The 21775-nt window shown below is 33.9% G+C and overlaps 3 protein-coding genes across 3 annotated transcripts in view; 1 reads left to right on the forward strand and 2 right to left on the reverse strand.

Moving 5' to 3' along the window:
* LOC131939021 (uncharacterized) overlaps window positions 1-21775 on the forward strand; it is a 259843-nt gene that overhangs the window by 163614 nt on the left and 74454 nt on the right. The window lies entirely within an intron of this gene.
* Window positions 119-11102, reverse strand: LOC131939017 (uncharacterized). Its single transcript, XM_059297268.1, has 4 exons — window positions 10234-11102; window positions 9760-9947; window positions 897-999; window positions 119-468 (listed from the first exon to the last, which is right to left on the reverse strand). The coding sequence occupies exons 1-4, from the start codon at window positions 11068-11070 to the stop codon at window positions 331-333; spliced, it is 1266 nt and encodes a 421-aa protein (XP_059153251.1). The 5' UTR covers window positions 11071-11102; the 3' UTR covers window positions 119-330.
* LOC131939018 (uncharacterized) lies at window positions 12279-20431 on the reverse strand. Its single transcript, XM_059297269.1, has 4 exons — window positions 19535-20431; window positions 18419-18603; window positions 12972-13071; window positions 12279-12569 (listed from the first exon to the last, which is right to left on the reverse strand). Exons 1-4 carry the CDS (start codon window positions 20369-20371, stop codon window positions 12432-12434), a joined length of 1260 nt encoding a protein of 419 aa, XP_059153252.1. The 5' UTR covers window positions 20372-20431; the 3' UTR covers window positions 12279-12431.

Consider the following 21775-nt stretch of genomic DNA (forward strand, 5'->3'; position numbering starts at 1 on the left):
TTTTTTTCTAAAATCGGTGTAAACAAAATAAAAAATAAAAAATAAAACACTTCTAACAGAATTTAAATAAAAACTGCATATAAATATATCCAACATTTTTTTTGTATATGGTGTATTTATTAAATATTTTTAAACTTAACATAATTTGTCTTGGTAGAATGGAGTACTCATTGTTTATTTAAGCACAAAAAAATGTGTTTACCATTATTTAAAATGAACTACTTGATGTTAGTGTCTGATTCTAGGCCCGGGATACTGATCGTTGGTCGTCACTGTGATCGCCCTCAATATTCTATGTCTATGTTACCGTGGTATGGGATGTATTCGAACCTAGGCATCAGGCGGATTTGCTCTCACACGTTTCTTGCTACTTCCTGGAAGGTCCCTGACAGAGAGGTCGCGTCTTCTTTGTTCTACCAGTGCCATGGCTATCCTGGCAGTCTCAAGGTCAACAAAGTTAGCCGACACCTGAAACATGAAGGAGGGGGGTGAGGGGCGGGGTTAACATAGCTGTGCTTTTGGGTTAATAGACTACGCTGAAAAAATTGGAAGAAATCTCGAAATAAATTTACATATAGGTGCTAACGAGGATGAGAATCGGCCTGTTGCCTTGACTAGTTTTAAGTTTCAATTTAGATCCCCTTTCATACCTAAAGTTGTATTGGGCAGATGAAGTAGAGTTCATGTGGCTTGACTTGGGCTTAGGTAGTGGTCATGTAGTCAGCATTATGCCCAGCAGTATTTACTTTCCCAAACGTGAGCCAGGCACCTATTATCGCTGGGTGGTCTCAGGGACGTCCTACAATCCGGATTCAGGACCGAGATCCGAACTCAAGACCCTTCGGGATAATAGCCGAACGCCCTACCATTTTACCACATCGTCCCATTAGACTTACGTTTAGGTGAACCAAATGTTTACATTGCCGAACAAGTCCTAAGAATTCGGTGTCACTTCTGCCACTGCTGTTCAAATCCAACTCCAGCTTTACTAGACAATGACTGTGGATCAGTTAGCGAATAATAGATCAGTTATTTTCCTTGTGCTTGTGATAAACTACATTGCCTGTATTCTGGCAATGGTCGCGAATTTATACCGATTTAGAGAAATGTAGACATTATATTCTTTGTCGGTTAAATTATTATTACTACGTTAAAATTAAGGTAACTGGCATCGTGTCAGTTTCAATATCTAGAGCTACGCCCTCTTCCCCGTTCTTCTTTGCTGTGAAGATTGTACAACAACGACTATAATGTAGAGCTTAGTTCTGTACAACCTAGCCCTAGCCCTAGCCCTAGCCCTAGCCCTAGCCCTAGCCCTAGCCCTAGCCCTAGCCCTAGCCCTAGCCCTAGCCCTAGCCCTAGCCCTAGCCCTAGCCCTAGCCCTAGCCCTAGCCCTAGCCCTAGCCCTAGCCTTAGCCCTAGCCCGAGCCCTAGCCCTAGCCCTAACCCTTATCCTTATCCTTACCCTTACCCTTACCTTACCCTTATTCTAGTCATAGCTCTATTACTAGCCATAGTGATAGTGATAGCGATAGCGATAGCCATGGCCATGGCCATGGCCATGGCCTTGGTCATGGTCATGGTCATGGTCATGGTCATGGTCATGGTCATGGTCATGGTCATGGTCATGGTCATGGTCATGGTCATGGTCATGGTCATGGTCATGGTCATGGTCATGGTCATGGTCATGGTCATGGTCATGGTCATGGTCATGGTCATGGTCATGGTCATGGTCATGGTCATGGTCATGGTCATGGTCATGGTCATGGTCATGGTCATGGTCCTAAACCTAACCCTAAATCTAAACGTAACCCTAAATCTAAACCTAACCTTAAATCTAAACCTAACCCTAAATCTAAACCTAACCCTAAATCTAAACCTAACCCTAAATCTAAACCTAACCCTAACATATCGTTAGCTCTAATCCTGTCCCTAACTTAATAGGTAGGAAAAGTGGTTCCAAAAGTGGTTCCACTTTGTGTTGCCAGAAAGCATATTTTTGAACCAAAATTGAATATTTTAAAATATTTGTGAAATAAGTACAAAGTCACTTCCGGTTTTACTAAAGCTAAAAATATTTAAACACAAAATTACTAATACTATAATAGTAATTTACAAAACATTTTAATTTTAATTTGGATTAGTATAGTCAGGGTGTTGTGGTGAAAGGGGATGTTATATTATTTAATATAAATAAACTACTAGGCTATATTCCATTGTAATAATAAGTAAAGCGTAATTAATATCAACAGTTTCTTCTTCTTCTTCGTTCTTAATTATTAGTGTTGAAGGGGATCGAGATTTATCTGCCAGTGGGTTTGAACTCGAGACTTTGTTCGAATTTATCAACCATGAGCTTTTTTCCGACTCGACCACGCCTCCAACACAATTAAGCGTTACGTGTCAACTGGTTATGCGCCATTGAGGCCGTTGACTCCGATTTCAGCCTGCTTTTCTTTTTGGATTTGCTTCCATAGCCTTTGTCCAACCAAGAACAAACTACAAGGCAGCAGTTGTTTAATTTTGGAGTTGTCTCTCCTAGAAGAGTGGCTGTCCCCAGCTAACGAGCCTCATCTGCCCGAGGGTTCGAACTCGAGACTTTTCGGTTTAGCAACCATGAGCTTTACCGACTCGACCACGCCGACCCATCAACAGTTTAATATAAGCCTAATCAATCTAGATCGACCTCTGACTATGGGGTCATCTATTAACGATGTCACAACGATGCCAGACTCCCCCCTTCCCCAAAAAAAGTAAACCTAAGCCCCCCTCCCCCCCCCCCCCCCCCCCCCCGCTATTGCAGCGATTTTCATAAAGTATTTAGACCTATGGGCTTTTCCAACATTCAATGTAAGCCTATTGATTAATTATTTTATAACAATTTATAAAACAACTTTTAATAATGCAAATAAAGGCTTAGATTCAGTTTCTTAACATGAGTGTTTGTTGAACATTGAAAAGTGTCATCTTACTTTCTGAACCCCCTCCCGCCCTTGACACAAAGGTCCAGATCTCCCCCACCACCTCAAAGTCTGATGGACGACCACTACAGCATTTTGCTATTATTTATAGGATATTCATTAATTAGTCATACAAACCCAATTACATTTGTTGCTGTGATGGTATCTCTGTCTTTACAATTATTAAATAGTTAATCTTAACTCAACATTTCCCCTAAGCTCATTTGCTATAGCTGCCTATCCTTATAGAAAACATCTTTTCCTCAAATATCTGGAATGCATCTGATCAGCAAGTCTTCTTCTTTTGTAATATATAACATGTTCATAAACTTGCACGGCCAATAACAACACATTACCAGGAAACAGGCAGTGATTATAGTTTGCTGTATTTGTGGTTGATGGTTAGTTATCAGCCATGCTTCACTAAGCCTGGTCCACATTTATATGCTGGTATGGCTAGAATTGACAAAAACCCATATGCTTGATTCTTCCCTTATCATTAAGTTTTACATCTATGATATATATATATGCAAATGTAAGGCTTAGAGTGGGACTACATATTTGTGAACACATTTGCTAAAGCAAAAGTTCTTGAGTTGAAATTTTAATCCTTTAGGTTGTCTCTGATTCAAATTCAAAGCAGCTTTAACCTTAACTGGTACCTGACTGGTTATAGACAGTAAAACTTAGTAAAAGCTGTTTGACATTTTGCTGACCATAAAATTTATTAATATGGAGAGGCAACAAAACTAGGTGAAATCTACTTCAGCCCCATATTCTTAAAAACTATTTATAGTTCGCCAGTTTAAGTTATTTGTTGAATTAAGGTAGCAATAATTAGTTTCCGCTTACACCAGCACACACAACCAGTGCTGAAAAAAAAAATAAACATAACAAAGTTTATGATTTTCTTTTTTTAATTACCATATTCATACAGAACTAACATAATAAAAAATAGTTGTTCAATATGAACAAGTTTTCTTGGGTCCAACATGTATCCTTGGATCAGTTTTTAAATTGAGCTTCATCTTGACTATTGTCTTCTCTGTATGCAGTTGTATAATCCACAGTATCTAAAAAAACATAAATAAATTTCATAAACTGTTATATTAAACTCATTAATATTTACATACTTTCAACTCTCAATGTTATAAATAAAAATATTTGTCCATCTTATAAAGATCATAAAGCAATGATGTGTATTTATGTATTGGATTGTATGGGCCATCTAACCATTACCATTCATTGAAACTATAGGTCTAATAGTTTACTTTTAATATTTTAATGTAAGGAGTTTGTCATTAAATACAATAGGCCTTCAAAAGAGTCCAAAAGTCATGTATATACCATTTTAAAAAAAAGAAAAGGTATCAATAAAGATCTACTACTTATGTTTTGCCACGTCAGGAATTAGTTGAAAATTGATATTCAAACTAGGCTACTATAACTATCATTAATTCATGCACATACTAAAATAAATATTAGGATAATTATATTAATTTGATTTGTAAGTTAATCCATCTATGACAAGTGACACCTTTTGGCTTTATCAACTATTCTGCATTTTAAGTTCTAAAGATCACTACATAAAACTAAGAGTAGACTAAGTCATATATTAAGTTAATTAAGTAGAACTAAAATAAGACAGCTATTTACTAGTAAGCCTACTCTTCTATTCAGTAATTTTTACTATTATATTAGAGGCCTAAAATTACTGTTAGACTACTAATCTAGATTAAACTTAAATTTTGGATATTATTTAATGTACTAGTCTGTAACCTTTTATTTAGGCTACATGTAATTTTTACAGTTTAAAATTGTAGCCTTATTAAGCCTAGTTAACTTTGTTTAACTTACATACTAATACTAAATACCTACCCTATCACAGGCCTACTAGACTACTACTAAGCTACTACATGTAAATCTACAGTCTAGATAGGCCTACTGAAACTAGAAGTAATATGACAACTGTAAAAATTAAGCATACTTTATTTTTTTTACAATACTATTTTAAGCCTATAGGGGTATAGACCTACTGTTATTAAATATGAATCTATTAGTTCGACTAACATAAGTCATCGTAAGTCTAATTAGTAATTACCTTTAACTAGGCCCTAATCATAATAACAATGTAATTGGAGTATTAGGACTGTCGTCTGTACCATAGCCTAAATTATCTTAAATAAAATGTATTTTGTACAGATCTAGTAATTTAGTAAGTATTAACTATTAAAATTAAATTAATATATAGAAATTATTGGCCTACTAAATAATTGATTCACTAATGTCATGATTTTGCAATTATGAGGTTGTGTGTATTATAATATACCTAGTAACTGAGTAACTATACTTACTAATACTACTTACTACTATAGTAAATATATTTTAACAAGTAGGCTTTAACTAATTAGACTAATCATTTATTAGACTAGGTGTATCTGTAGTGCCCTACTAATTACCAAGGACTAAGATTAACTATTTACTATATGACTAGTCTCTAAAACTAGTCTATACCAGCTACACATTTATAATATAAACTATGGGCCTAATTTATTTAACTTATCTATTATTACTATTAACTTAAAATACTTGAATTATTTAATATAGATTTTTATAAAATATATAACTTCTAGATTCTAGATGTATACTAGTTAACTAGAGTAGATCTCTACTTGACTTATACTAGGGACTTGGATGAAATTTCATTTTTTAAAAAATAAAAAATGTAGTAGCACCAGTTTATAGAGCTCATTTAGACAAGAACAAAGATACTTTTATTTTAAATTTAGCTCAAACGGTTACGAAGTTATGAATTTTTAATGTATTTAATTTTCGGGTTTTTTTACTATGGGGTTTTCTCAATTTTTTGCTTCCCTACTTTTTTGGATGCGAACTAAAATCTCTGTAACTTTTTAAATAGCAGGTATTTTTTAATGAAAATTCACTAAGATCAAGCTTATGATATCAGTAAAAGAGTAAGATAAAAATAATTTAATTGGATGAGAATGATCATAAAAAATAATGTTAACAAAGAGGGTCGCCCCCCTAAAATTTTTGAATAAGCGTCTTTGATAGGCTACACTCAATCTGTTGCCAAATTTTTATTATATGGAATATCTTACTGAAAATTGGCCTGAATAGTGCCAACACTGTATACATTAACAGAAAGTCAAAATATTTTACTTAGCTTATGTGGTTTTATTACAATGTTGGACAAAATAAAAAAGTCATATTTATTCTGCGCAACTACTTTTTTTGCAAGAAAGAAGTACAATGTTGAGCTGATTTTAGATTACTTTGCTTATATGCAAGAAATATTGTAAACATGAAGGTTATTATATACTTTGATATTTCCTTTGTTCAAATTTGATTTTAAAAATATTTTATTTAATGAAAAAGAGGTTTAAACTCATATACCCCCCTTAATTTTAAACAATAAATTCTGCTATAGGCAACACATAATCAGTTGCCAAATTTTTATTATATGGAATATCTTAATGAAAATTGGCCTAATTGGTGCCAAGATTGTATACATCCACACAAAGTAAAAATATTTCACTTAGCTTATGTGGTTTTGTTACAATGTTGGTCAAATTTAAAAAGTCATTTTTGTTCTGCGCAACTACTTTTTTGCAAGAAAGAAGTACAATGCTAAACTGATTTTAGATTACTAAAATTGTATCTAAATGTTGTCAATATGCATGATATTTCATCCCTGTTATGTGTATGTTATCATAGAATTGATATAATTTAATTTACAATTATTGTTGAACAAATAATTTAATAATTGAAATGATTTTTTTTATTGGTGGAGTAATGATCACCATTTAATGTTAAAGGTAAGTTTTATAATTAAGAAACATCTGTCATATATTTAAGTGACATCTCATGCTGTGTGGATAACATGTTTAAGTCTGTTAGCTTGTATCACTTTTTTACTTTAAAAAATAACACCATCAATGATTTAAAAATGAAATCTGATTAAACATCTACTGAAGCTGTGTCTCCTCTGACTGATAGCTTTTAGAACTGTAATAAAAACCAGCAACATCCATTCTTAAGTGGACCTATTTCTCCTTCATTGAAGTTGCTTATGAGTAGATCCACATCTTTTGATTCTCTATCCCCTTGTGAACTGGTACATTTTATCTAGGGCCAAGACTAGTAAAAAAGCAACTGAGATGTATACTACAGCAAAAATACAGTAGTATCATATGTACTTCAAATAGGCCTACAGATGAAGACAGAACATTGTACAAGGATTGTAGTAATTTAGTAATAAATCTAAAACGAACAAAGTCCTAGAGCTATAAAGAAAATATAGGACTCCTAAAATGTTTGAATATTAGTAATATTGGTAATAAAAATTCGCTTGAAAAGCAATCAAAAGGCTAAATGTTTAATATAGAATTACCCTATTGGCCTATATCTTATTATAAGAAAATTTATAGACCAAATGATAGGCAAATGGAATTTTATATTAGATTCTAGATCTAGGCCTATATCAAGCTTTAAAATTTAAGAAAAATGTGGAAAGTACACAAGATACTATAATGATAGCTAATATAAAATATAGAACTCATTCAAGAACAATATAGATCTATATCTAGGCCATACAATTAAAATGAAACAATAATTCAACTTGAAAAATTTTGCAGAAATCTATTTTTAGATCTAACTCAAAATTACAAAAAAAAATGAATCTAAATAGAAAATATGCGCACAAAGTCAACAAAAAATCATAGTTTTATCAATATAAAATATAATTCTATAGTTTAAAATGATTAGAGTAGATCTCTACTTGACTTATAGTATAAGTCTTATACTTAATAGATCTACTGACGTACAATATAAAGTTACTTAACTAACTATAAGATCTATAGTAGTTAGTATAGTATTAGTATTAGTATTATTGAGTATTAAGTATATAAATTAGAATAGATCTAGATCTTGTATTTTTATATTTAATAAATAGGCCTAATTAAACATATTAAAAAGCTGTAACATCCTAGATCTACTACTAGACTAGATCTCTAGATGTCTATATACTATATAGTAGCCTATATTATAGTACAGAAGTATATAGTATATAGTATAGATCTAGATCCAGTATAGGCCTACTAGATCTAGATTCTATCTAGAATAGATCTAGAATCTAGCTAGACTAGATTCTAGACTAGATCTAGAGATCTAATCTAGATCTAGATCTAGATTAGCTAGATCTAGATCTAGATGATAATAGATTCTAGATCTAGAATAGATCTCTAGAGTACTCCTCCTAGAATCTAGTACTAGAATCTAGATTCTCGATATAAATCTATCTAGTCTAGATAATCTAGATCTAGATCTAGAAACTTATAGATCTAGCTCTAGCTTACTGCTTCGAGCACTCACAGAGTGAGTAGTGAGTAGTCACAGGCCACAGGCCTTAAAAAAAAACAATGAAACGTGCGTTAAAAACATTCTACAAAAACATTGGTAACAATTAATAAGAATAATGTTAGATATAAGTAATCTGAGCATAACAGTCATAAAAAAATAAGCCAATTATAATGAAAAGAGATACAAACGAATTTTAAAAGCCTGAATCGAACTGAAAATATTCCCTTGTTCGCCATTTTGTTTTCTTGGATTACCTTGTTCGTATTTATCATGGACAATAAATGTTATGACATTTATCGTTTCACTCTCCCTGGCCACTTCAGTTCAGTTCAAGGTGGGGTTAAGGGCGGTTTTATTAAATATTTAAATTTATACAATAATTCAAAATCATTTTCAACGGCTTATGTTCAACACAAAAATCTGAAAAGGAGTGTAATCGATGGTTCCTTATCGACTTTAATTTTTGAAAATGTAGCTATAATTGTATCGCTTCCTAAATTTTTTAAAATAATTTTTTAAAAATTTAGTATGATTATATAGACTTTTCCTACCTATTGACAGGGAGTGAGGAATAATTAACCGGTGGTAACTGCACATAGGGTAATGTTTTCACATATTTTTCACGATAGGAAATCAGATACTTAAAATATAACCCTAAAGCTCTCTCTAAACTCAAATAGTTAAAACAAATGTATTTGGACTCGTCAAAGTCATTAAAAAACCTAACTGAAAGATTCAGTAAAGACAACAACCAATTTATCGAGAAATTTGACGCGACCTTACTATAACCTCTAGATACAAACAGTGGGTTGCTTTGTCGCGGTGTAAAGTAAAAGTAAAGTTCCCCTTTCAAACCTGACGGTCTATGGGGCAAGTGAAGTAAAGTTCACTTGTTTCTGTGACCTCGGCTTATGAAGCGAAAGTGTGGTCTGCACTATGCCCAGCCGCCTTTACTTTCCCTAACGTGAGTTAGCTACCCATCAGAGTTGGGTGGACTCATGGACGGTCTACTGACTTGAGCCGGATTCAAACTCGAGACTTACAGGTTAGCACTCCAGCTCTCTACCGCTAGACCACTCCGTCCCATTGTCGCGGTGTACAGGAATAATATTTTACAGAATACACACATACATAATCATTCATACATATACAGTAATACTAAAACACACACTCATACGGACACACACATACTCACTCTTAGAGACATTTTCTAACGAACTTTAGCTCCCAGGATTGCTCACATACAAAAGTATATAAACACACCCACAAACCTGGCTCACAACACACACACACACACACACTTAGAGACACACATTCTAACCCTCAAGATCACTCACGCTAAAGTAAAAAAAAATAACTTCCACAAACGTTACACACATACACACACACACAAGTTCACAAGCAAGAGTTCTCTGACCTGAAATAGTGTGAAATCTCATTTAGTGCGCCTCGCATGTTATAAAACGCAAATGTTTTTGTACATTTTATCCGGATATCGGACAAGTGTAAGACGGGATCCAATAGGTCTAGCAACGCGTATGTATGAAGACCATAAGCACCGCTAATCATACGAAGACCCACTTTCAATTGCTGGCAACCTTTAACCTGTTTCAAAATAAATAAATAAATTCAACTTAATCAAAGACAGCCAAGTCTAAAATCAGGTGGCTTATACAACTTTTATTATAATAGTAATTATTATTTGAACCACTATAATCATAATTATTATTATCACTACTATTATATGGTTAATATTTTTTGTTCTTTCTAACTAACGTCAGAACGAAGGAGATTTTTTTCTTTGTCTATTAAAAAAATGTAGGCCTACCTAAATCGCGCCTTTTCAATTATCATTTCACTGTAAAGATCTTTAGGAAAGTAATTTACTTACCAAATTTGCCCACGATTTGTGTGAAATTATTTTTATAAAACAGGAAGAGCCGTTAAGAAACAGTGTTAGTTTCCTTAGATTTGCATAAGACCTGGACAGCGCATCAACAAAAGCATCTGTCAAAATAAAGTAGTCGATGCCCAGTTGTGTCAGGTGGTTGAGAGCAAGGATGCCGTTGGTCAGTTGGTCAAACTCCACGGGTCTCAAGAATCTCTTTTTGAAAGTGACTGGCTTAAAAAAACCATCGATCCTTAAAGAGTGTAGAGTTCCTCTGGCTTTTGATAACACCGTGTTGAGAAATTTACTTCCTTCTGGAACCTTCCATTGCACTAACGGCATTCCAAACTGCTGTAGTTGGCCGCAGCGTGACAGAATGCGCGTCAGGATCCGGACAATACTGGACCAGATTGGCGTTCTTGCGCTCCTACATCGTAAGTCAGTTATAATCAATGTCGTCAGATTCGCTTGACGTAAATTCAGCAAAAGTTTCCTGAGGCACACGGCCATGGTGTCGCAATGGATGTGCTTGTTAGCATGCAAACAGCTGATGGTCAGGTCCCGAAAATGCTCACCAAGTCTCGCGGCGTACCAGCAAGCTGCTTCATTGTGTTTGGACTGTCGTCTGCAAGACAACTTCAGGTTCATGCACCGCCAAAACCTGGGTGTCCCAAAGATAAAATCTCGCCAGGATTTAGATACCGTCGCAAGTCTCATCAACTCTTTCTTTTCAAAATACTCGAAAATTTTTATTCGAATTTCTTGTGGTAACTGAAGTTCTAGAATATCAATCGTCTTTTTATTCTGTCTTAGAGTCGGAGCTTTCTTTAAAGTCTCCATTTTATCGAATCCGATAGTAACAAAAAAGCAACAGAAAGACTTGTATGGTGTGTTATAATTTGGTGACAAAACAATTCAACTTCCGTAAATTACATTGTGCAGATTAGTGCAGTGTTGTGCGTTTAATGTGTAATGTGTGTGAAAAAAATTCTCTAGAATCTAACAACACCCTCAGCGACATAGGTCAGTGTGCATTCTGAGAAGATGAATCGATTTACTTCGATCATGCCAGTGATTATCAAAATCTCATGTAGAAATCTGGATTCATTAAATGCTTACAGATAACAAGATTATTTTTATTCGAGAATGATAAAAATTTGTTTGCTAACTTCAAACGGTCTTTCTTTTGAATGGCTAGACAAAACCTCATCAAACTATAGCGCAAAACAACATATTTAATTACAAGTGATTTTGGATATAATGTTTTAAAAAAATAAACAGGAAAATTAGCGAAAATACGATATGAATCTTGTAATTTGTTCTTGGTTGGACAAAGACAATGGAAGCAAATCCAAAAAGAAAAGCAGGCTGAAATCGAAGTCAACGGCCTCAACGGCGCATAACCAGTTGACCAGTATACTTAATTGTGTTGGAGGAAATACTTTCCAACACAAACATTAAGAACGAAGAAGAAGAAGAAACGATTTGACAAAATTTACATAACATAAAGAGATTACATCTGAAAAAATAACTGACTGCTAGCTTATAAAAAAGAAATATTGTTGGAAAAGAAAAAGCTTTAGTGACTAAACCTTTACCCCTACCTTCCTACATATTTTGTCACAAATCCATGAAGATACACCCTGTGTAATAAAACAAAACATACCTTTTACACAGGCCCCTAATTTTTCTGTTATCTCAGAACATTATAATATGTCCATAACTTAAGTGTAAATAACTTAAGTATCGATAAACGCGATGTATCTATTATACACATTCCACACAGCAATTGTTGTTGGTGACTGATGATTTTTATAGCTTAGACGTTAGATGTTTCTTAAATTTTTCTGTTTTTAATAAACATTAAAAAAAAAAACATAAATGGAACTTTTCTAAAATCGTAGTTAACAAAATAAAAAATAAAAAACAAAACACTTCTAACAGATTTTTTTTTTAAATGCATATATCCATCAAATTATTTTGTATATGTTGTATTTATTGAATATTTTTAAACGTAATATAATTTGTCTTGGTAGAATGGAGTACTCATTGTTTATTTAACATAACAATTGTGTTTACCATTATTTAAAATGAACTGCTTGATGTTAGTGTCTGATTTTAATTCCGCGATACCCATCGTTCACTGTGATCGCCCTCGATATTCTACGTCTATGTTCACGTGGTATGGGATGTATTCGAACCTAGACATCAGGCGGATTTGTTCTCACACGTTTCTGGCAACTTCCTGGAAGGTCCCTGCCAGAGAGGTCGCGTCTTCTTTGTTCTACCAGTTCCATGGCTATCCTGGCAGTCTCAGGGTCAACAAAGTCAGCCGACACCTGAAACATGAAGGGGGGGGGGGGGGTGACATGGAAGTGATGTTGGGCCAATCAACTACGCTAAAAAAAATTGGAAGAAATCTCGAAATGAATTCACCTGTGAATGTGAATTTTGCCTTGACTAGTCTTAGACTTAAGTTAAAATTTCTCCTTTCATACCTAAAGTTGTATTAGGCAGATGAATTAGAGTTTATGTTGCTTGACTTGGGCTTATGTAGTGGTCATGTAGTCAGCATTATGCCCAGCAGTATTTACTTTCCCCATCGTCAGCCAGGTACCTATTATCGCTGGGTGGTCTCAGGGACGTCCTACAATCCGGAGTCCGGACTGAGATCCGAACTCAAGACCCTTCGGGATAACAGCCGAACGCCCTACCATTCAACCAAATTCCATGAGACTTACATTCAGGTGGATCAAATGTTTACTTTTCCGAACAAGTCCTAGGAATTCGTTGTCGTTCTCAACGCCCGCCAAATCTATCTTCAGCTTCACCAGGCTATGACTGTGGATCAGTTAGAAAAGAATGGATCATTTATTTTCCTTGTGCTTATGATAAACTACATTGCCTGCATTCTGGCATTGGTCGCAAATTTATACCGTTCTAGAGAAATGTAGTCATTCTATTCTTTATCATTTATTATTCTGACTACTTTAATGTGAACGTAACTGGTGTCGTGTCAGTTTCAATATCTAGATAGCTCTTCCATGTTCATCTTCGCTGTGAAGAATGTACATCTATAACTACTGTACATCTATAACTACTGTACACTGTAACTACATTTATAACTACTGTACACTGTAACTACATTTATAACTACTGTACATCTGTAACTACATTTATAGCTACTGTACATCTGTAACTACATTTATAACTACTGTACATCTGTAACTACATTTATAACTACTGTACATCTATAACTACTGTACATCTGTAACTACATCTATAACTACTGTACATCTATAACTACATCTATAACTACTGTACATCTATAACTACTGTACATCTATAACTACATTTATAACTACTGTACATCTATAAGTACTGTACATCTATAACTACATCTATAAGTACTGTACATCTATAACTACTGTACATCTATAACTACTGTACATCTATAACTACATCTATAACTACTGTACATCTATAACTACATCTATAACTACTGTACATCTATTACTACTGTACATCTATAACTACATCTATAAGTACTGTACATCTATAACTACATCTATAACTACTGTACATCTATAACTACATCTATAACTACTGTACATCTATAACTACATCTATAACTACTGTACATCTACAACTACATCTATAACTACATCTATAACTACATCTATAAGTACTGTACATCTGTAACTACATCTATAACTACTATACATCTGTAACTACATCTATAACTACTGTACATCTATAACTACATCTATAACTACTGTACATCTATAACTACTGTACATCTATAACTACATCTATAAGTACTGTACATCTATAACTACATCTATAACTACTGTACATCTATAACTACTGTACATCTATAACTACATCTATAACTACATCTATAAGTACTGTACATCTATAACTACATCTATAACTACTGTACATCTATAAGTACTGTACATCTATAACTACATCTATAACTACATCTATAACTACTGTACATCTGTAACTACATCTATAACTACTGTACATCTATAACTACATTTATAACTACTGTACATCTATAAGTACTGTACATCTGTAACTACATCTATAACTACTGTACATCTATAACTACATCTATAACTACTGTACATCTATAAGTACTGTACATCTATAACTACTGTACATCTATAACTACATCTATAAGTACTGTACATCTATAACTACATCTATAACTACTGTACATCTATAACTACATCTATAACTACTGTACATCTATAACTACTGTACATCTATAACTAGATCTATAACTACTGTACATCTATAACTACTGTACATCTATAACTACATCTATAAGTACTGTACATCTATAACTACATCTATAACTACTGTACATCTATAACTACTGTACATCTATAACTACATCTATAACTACTGTACATCTATAACTACATCTATAACTACTGTACATCTATAACTACTGTACATCTATAACTACATCTATAACTACTGTACATCTATAACAACTGTACATCTATAACTACATCTATAAGTACTGTACATCTATAACTACATCTATAACTACTGTACATCTATAACTACATCTATAACTACTGTACATCTATAACTACTGTACATCTATAACTACATCTATAACTACTGTACATCTATAACTACTGTACATCTATAACTACATCTATAAGTACTGTACATCTATAACTACATCTATAACTACTGTACATCTATAACTACTGTACATCTATAACTACATCTATAACTACATCTATAAGTACTGTACATCTATAACTACATCTATAACTACTCTACATCTATAAGTACTGTACATCTATAACTACATCTATAACTACATCTATAACTACTGTACATCTGTAACTACATCTATAACTACTGTACATCTATAACTACATTTATAACTACTGTACATCTATAAGTACTGTACATCTGTAACTACATCTATAACTACTGTACATCTATAACTACTTCTATAAGTACTGTACATCTATAACTACATCTATAACTACTGTACATCTATAACTACATCTATAACTACTGTACATCTATAACTACTGTACATCTATAACTACATCTATAAGTACTGTACATCTATAACTACATCTATAACTACTGTACATCTATAACTACTGTACATCTATAACTACATCTATAAGTACTGTACATCTATAACTACATCTATAACTACTGTACATCTATAACTACATCTATAAGTACTGTACATCTATAACTACATCTATAAGTACTGTACATCTATAACTACATCTATAACTACTGTACATCTATAACTACTGTACATCTATAACTACATCTATAAGTACTGTACATCTATAAGTACTGTACATCTATAACTACATCTATAACTACTGTACATCTATAACTACATCTATAAGTACTGTACATCTATAACTACATCTATAACTACTGTACATCTATAACTACATCTATAACTACTGTACATCTATAACTACATCTATAACTACTGTACATCTATAACTACATCTATAACTACATCTATAACTACTGTACATCTGTAACTACATCTATAACTACTGTACATCTATAACTACATTTATAACTACTGTACATCTATAGGTACTGTACATCTATAACTACATCTATAACTGCTGTACATCTATAACTACATCTATAAGTACTGTACATCTATAACTACATCTATAACTACTGTACATCTATAACTACATCTATAACTACTGTACATCTATAACTACTGTACATCTATAACTACATCTATAAGTACTGTACATCTATAACTACATCTATAACTACTGTACATCTATAACTACATCTATAAGTACTGTACATCTATAACTACATCTATAACTACATCTATAACTACTGTACATCTATAACTACATCTATAACTACTGTACATCTATAACTACATCTATAAGTACTGTACATCTATAACTACATCTATAACTACTGTACATCTATAACTACATCTATAAGTACTGTACATCTATAACTACATCTATAACTACTGTACATCTATAACTACATCTATAAGTACTGTACATCTATAACTACATCTATAACTACATCTATAACTACTGTACATCTATAACTACATCTATAACTACTGTACATCTATAACTACATCTATAAGTACTGTACATCTATAACTACATCTATAACTACTGTACATCTATAACTACATCTATAAGTACTGTATATCTATAACTACATCTATAACTACTGTACATCTATAACTACATCTATAAGTACTGTACATCTATAACTACATCTATAACTACTGTACATCTATAACTACATCTATAACTACTGTACATCTATAACTACATCTATAACTACTGTACATCTATAACTACATCTATAAGTACTGTACATCTATAACTACATCTATAACTACTGTACATCTATAACTACATCTATAAGTACTGTACATCTATAACTACATCTATAACTACTGTACATCTATAACTACATCTATAAGTACTGTACATCTATAACTACATCTATAACTACTGTACATCTGTAACTACATCTATAACTACTGTACATCTATAACTACATCTATAACTACATCTATAAGTACTGTACATCTATAACTACATCTATAAGTACTGTACATCTATAACTACATCTATAACTACATCTATAAGTACTGTACATCTATAACTACATCTATAAGTACTGATAACATCTATAACTACATCTATAACTACTGTACATCTATAACTACATCTATAAGTACTGTACATCTATAACTACATCTATAACTACTGTACATCTGTAACTACATCTATAACTACTGTACATCTATAACTACATCTATAACTACATCTATAAGTACTGTACATCTATAACTACATCTATAACTACTGTACATCTATAACTACATCTATAAGTACTGTACATCTATAACTACATCTATAACTACTGTACATCTGTAACTACATCTATAACTACTGTACATCTATAACTACATCTATAACTACATCTATAAGTACTGTACATCTGTAACTACATCTATAACTACATCTATAACTACATCTATAAGTACTGTACATCTGTAACTACATCTATAAGTTCTGTAGAACTTAGTCTTTCCTGAACACGACAAAATGATGGTTATAAATATAAATTTCTGTTTATAGGTCAGGCTTAATTATTAGTCATGCATTTTTACAGTCACTGTATGAAGAACATATATTTCTCGGGTCTTGGATATTACCCCGCCCACCTATGCTTAAGAACTCTAACCCTAACCCCAAACCCCAACCACAAACCTATGGCTAACACTAACCCGAAAATTAATCATTACCTCAACTCTAAACCTACATCTAACCCTAACGTTAACCCTGAATCTAACACTACCCCTAACGCTTACCTTAACCATGGCTCTAGATCTATTACTAGCCATAGCCATAGTCTTAACCCTAAACTTAAACCTAACCCTAAACTAAACTCTAACCTTAATGTAACGTCATCCCTAACACAATCCCTAACTTATCTTTAACTTATCCCTAACTGGGCGGTGGGGGCGGATGGCGGGGGTAAATGGCGTGAGGCTCGGGGGTATAAGGGGAGGGGGAGGGTTAATGTCCTGCTCTCATATTTTTCATGGTAAGGAATCAATTACTTTTAGCATAACCCTATGGCTCTCTATAAATACACAGTAGTTAAAACATATATATTTGGACATGACTAAAACCTACCTAAAAGATTCAGTAAAGACAGCACCCAATTTTTGAACGAATTATGACACGGCCACACACCTAACCTCTGACCTTTGGGAATAGCATGCCTGCTTAATGCTAGACACAAACGATAGGTCGCTTCGTCGCGGTGTACGGAATATTATTTTACAGAACACACACATACATAATCATTCATACATATACAGTAGTACTAAAACACACGCTCATACGGACACTCACATACTCTCTCCTAGTTACATATTCTAACGAACTATAACTCGCAATATCACTCACATGCAAAAGTATAAAAACACACCCACAAACCTGCCTCACAACACACACACACACATTCACACTTAGAGACACACATTCTAACCCTCAAGATCACTCACACGCTAAAGTAAAATTTAAAAAAAAAAACAACACATGCACAACCTTACACATATAAACACACACATACACAAGTTCACAACCAAGAGTTCGCTGACCTGAAATTGTCTGCAACCTCATGCATTGGATCTGATATTCCATATATTATGTTCCGTGCACTCTTGATCCAGATATCATACACGTTCAAGACAGGATCCAAGTAATCCATCAACTTGTATATATCAAGACCATAATCACCACTATGCATACGAAGACCCACTTTCATTTGTTGGCAACCTTTAACCTATTTTAATATAAATAAATAAATTCAACTTAATGCTTTCCTAATCAAAGACAGTCAAGTCTAAAATCAGCTGCCTTAAACAACTGTTCTTATAATAATAATTATTATTTGAATTACAATAATCATAATTATCATTGTTATTACTATTATATTTTTGATATTATTTGTTCTTTATAACTAGCGTCAGTATGAGTAGATTTCTTTCTATGTGTTATAAATAAACCGGGAGTGATCTCCCCTAAGCTTTCTCGAATATTCTTATGAAACACAATGGGGGATGGCAGCTCGGGATATAGACATGAATTTTAATCCATTTTTAAATACTTAAACTTTTTAAAATATAACAGAATTTCGTAGGAAAAAGAATTGCGCACCAAGTGAATGCACAACAAAATGTGTATAATAGTGCGCAACATTATTAGTACTTTATACATTTACATGCCTTTTTAAGAAATCGGAAATAGCGTAAATTACTGCTTCCGGTCAACGGAAATTACTCAAAATTCGAAAGCGGGCAGATCTATCTGAAATAGTACTCAAGTTATAGGCCTTTGAAAAATCGAAAGTAGAAAAAGTTACCACTTCCGGTTATCGGAAATCGCTCAAAAGTTAATACGGCTCTACGATTTTGATATAATACAACTTAGCTGTAACGGTACTCAAGTTATCGTGTTTACAGACACACACACACGCATATATACACACACACACAGACATACGGACAAGATTGCAAAACTATGTTTTTTCGACTCAGGGAGGTGTAAAACGTCGAGATTTGCAAAAATCTCTCATTTTTAAATTTTTTTTTTGCACGATTACAAGACTTTCTCTATACTACGTATATACGATAAAGTAAAATGTAGGCCTACCTAAATCTCGTCTCTTAATCATACTTACACTTTACAGATCTTTAGAAAAGTAATTTACTTACCAAATTTGCCCACGAATTGTGTGAGATATGTCTCGAAAAGCAAATAGAGCCGTTAAGAAACAGTTTTAGTTTCCTTAGATTTGCATAAGACCTAGACAGCGCATCAACAAAAGCATCTGTCAAAATAAAGTAGTCGATGCCCAGTTTTGTCAGGTGGTTGAGAGCAAGGATGTTATTGGTCAGTTGGTCAAACTCCACCGGTCTCACGTGTCTCTGTCTTACAGCCACTGGCTTAAAAAAACCATCGATTCTTAAGGATTGTAGAGTTCCCCTGGCTTTTGATAACACCGTGTCGAGAACTTTGACACCTTCTTGAATCGGCAATAGCGCTAATGGCATTCCAAACTGCTGTAGTTGATCGCAGCGTGACAGAATACGAGTCAGGATCTGGACAAGACTCGACACAACTTCCGGCCGCGTATCCCTACTCCGTAGGTCAGTAACCATCAATGACGTCAGATTTGCTTGACGTAAATTCAGCTGAAATTGCCTGAGGCATACGGCCATGGTGTCGCAATGGATGTGCTTGTTAGCATGCAAACAGCTGATGGTCAGGTCCCGAAAGTGCCCACCAAGTCTCGCGGCGTACCAGCAAGCTGCTTCATTGTGTTTCGACTGTCGTCTGCAAGACAACTTCAGGTGCATGCACCGCCAAAACCTGGTCGTCCCGAAGATAAAATCTCGCCAGGATTTAGATACAGTCGCAAGTCTCATCAACTCTTTCATTTCAAAATACTCGAAAATTTTGATTCGAATTTCTTGTGGTAACTGAAACTCAACAACATCAATCGTCTTATTATTCTGTCTAAATATCTGAGTTTTCTTTGATGTCTCCATTTTATTGAATCCGATATAAACAAAAAAAAGCAACAGAAAAAAGTCTTTTGTAGGTATGGTGTAAATATTTTGGCGACGAAATAATGTTATTTCCGTATGTTACATCGTGCATGCCAGTGCATAGGGGTGCGTTTAATGTGTATTGTGTGTAAAACAAACTCTTTAGAATCTATCAGCATTCACACCGACGAAGTTTAAGGTGTGCATTCTAAGAAGATGATTCGATTTACTACGATCATGCCACTGATTATCAGAGTTTCTAGCAGAAATATGGATTCATTAAATGTTTACAGATAACTACATTCTTTTTATTTGAGAAGGACAGGAGATTTTTTGATAACTTCAAACGCTCTTAAGTTTAAATGTCTAGACAAAACTTCATCAGACTATCGTGAGACTTTGCGAAATACATAATTTACTTCAAGTAATTATTGATATCATGCTTTAAAAAAAAAATAAAGAGCAAAATTAACGAAATAAAATTCTTGAAAAAATTGCTCAGCGTAACGGAGTTCTAGCTAATAAAAATACATTTTGTGAAATAACGGAAGACAATCCAACATGAACATAACCAATTTCCAGGCCCCGACATCAACCTTTTGACCAGTGGTTCTTAATCTGTTTGGAGGTACCGCACCCCACCAGTCACACATGCGCATTCACTGAACCCTACTGGATAGCTTACCATCAGCACTGACACTATCCGATGGTGAATTATATAAGTCAGGTGTGTCTTGACCTCCGCCGAACCCATGAGAGTGACTCACCAAACCCCTTGGCGTTTGGTCGAACCCGGGATTAGAACCAGCGCTATAGACATCACTCCTTAGTGATTTTAAAACAACCGGAATTAAGAACCAAGTTTAAGGATTAACTCGGTACAAATGTAAACTTAATCCTTGATGAGCAAAAAGGCAGCAACTTTACTAATCCATTAGACTGCTTTGACCAGCGCTCTTTAGTTAAGCCCATGTAAACCCAGAAGCCCTAGCTTCTCCTTCCACGGTTCTCCAGGATTGCTTAGGCCGGCCTACTTTTCATTTTTGGGGTTTTAGTCCATCCCTTGCCTATGTTGACATCTAACCTCCTTAAGCCGTGTCCGATCCATCCCTTTTGCAGGCTTCAATATCCCCTGCAAATCAGCTGTTGCCATGTGGTTCGACAAAGATCGCCGTTCTACATATAGCCCGGCCATCTATCTTAAGATACGTACAAATGACTGCGTGATTATTCTGCTACTTTGAACACTAAAATATGTATTTTCCTAATTTCCACGTGTTTCTTTTTTACTTTCTCGTATATACGAAGTATAGAGAAAGTCTTGTAATCGTGCAAAAAAAAAAAATCGAGATTTTTTTTTAAATCTCGACGTTTTACATCTCACTGATACGGAAAAACATAATT

The sequence above is a fragment of the Physella acuta genome, unplaced genomic scaffold (assembly GCF_028476545.2).
Source record: "Physella acuta isolate Inbredline_101_S28 unplaced genomic scaffold, ASM2847654v3 ptg000263l, whole genome shotgun sequence".
Taxonomy (NCBI): Eukaryota; Metazoa; Mollusca; class Gastropoda; family Physidae; genus Physella; species Physella acuta.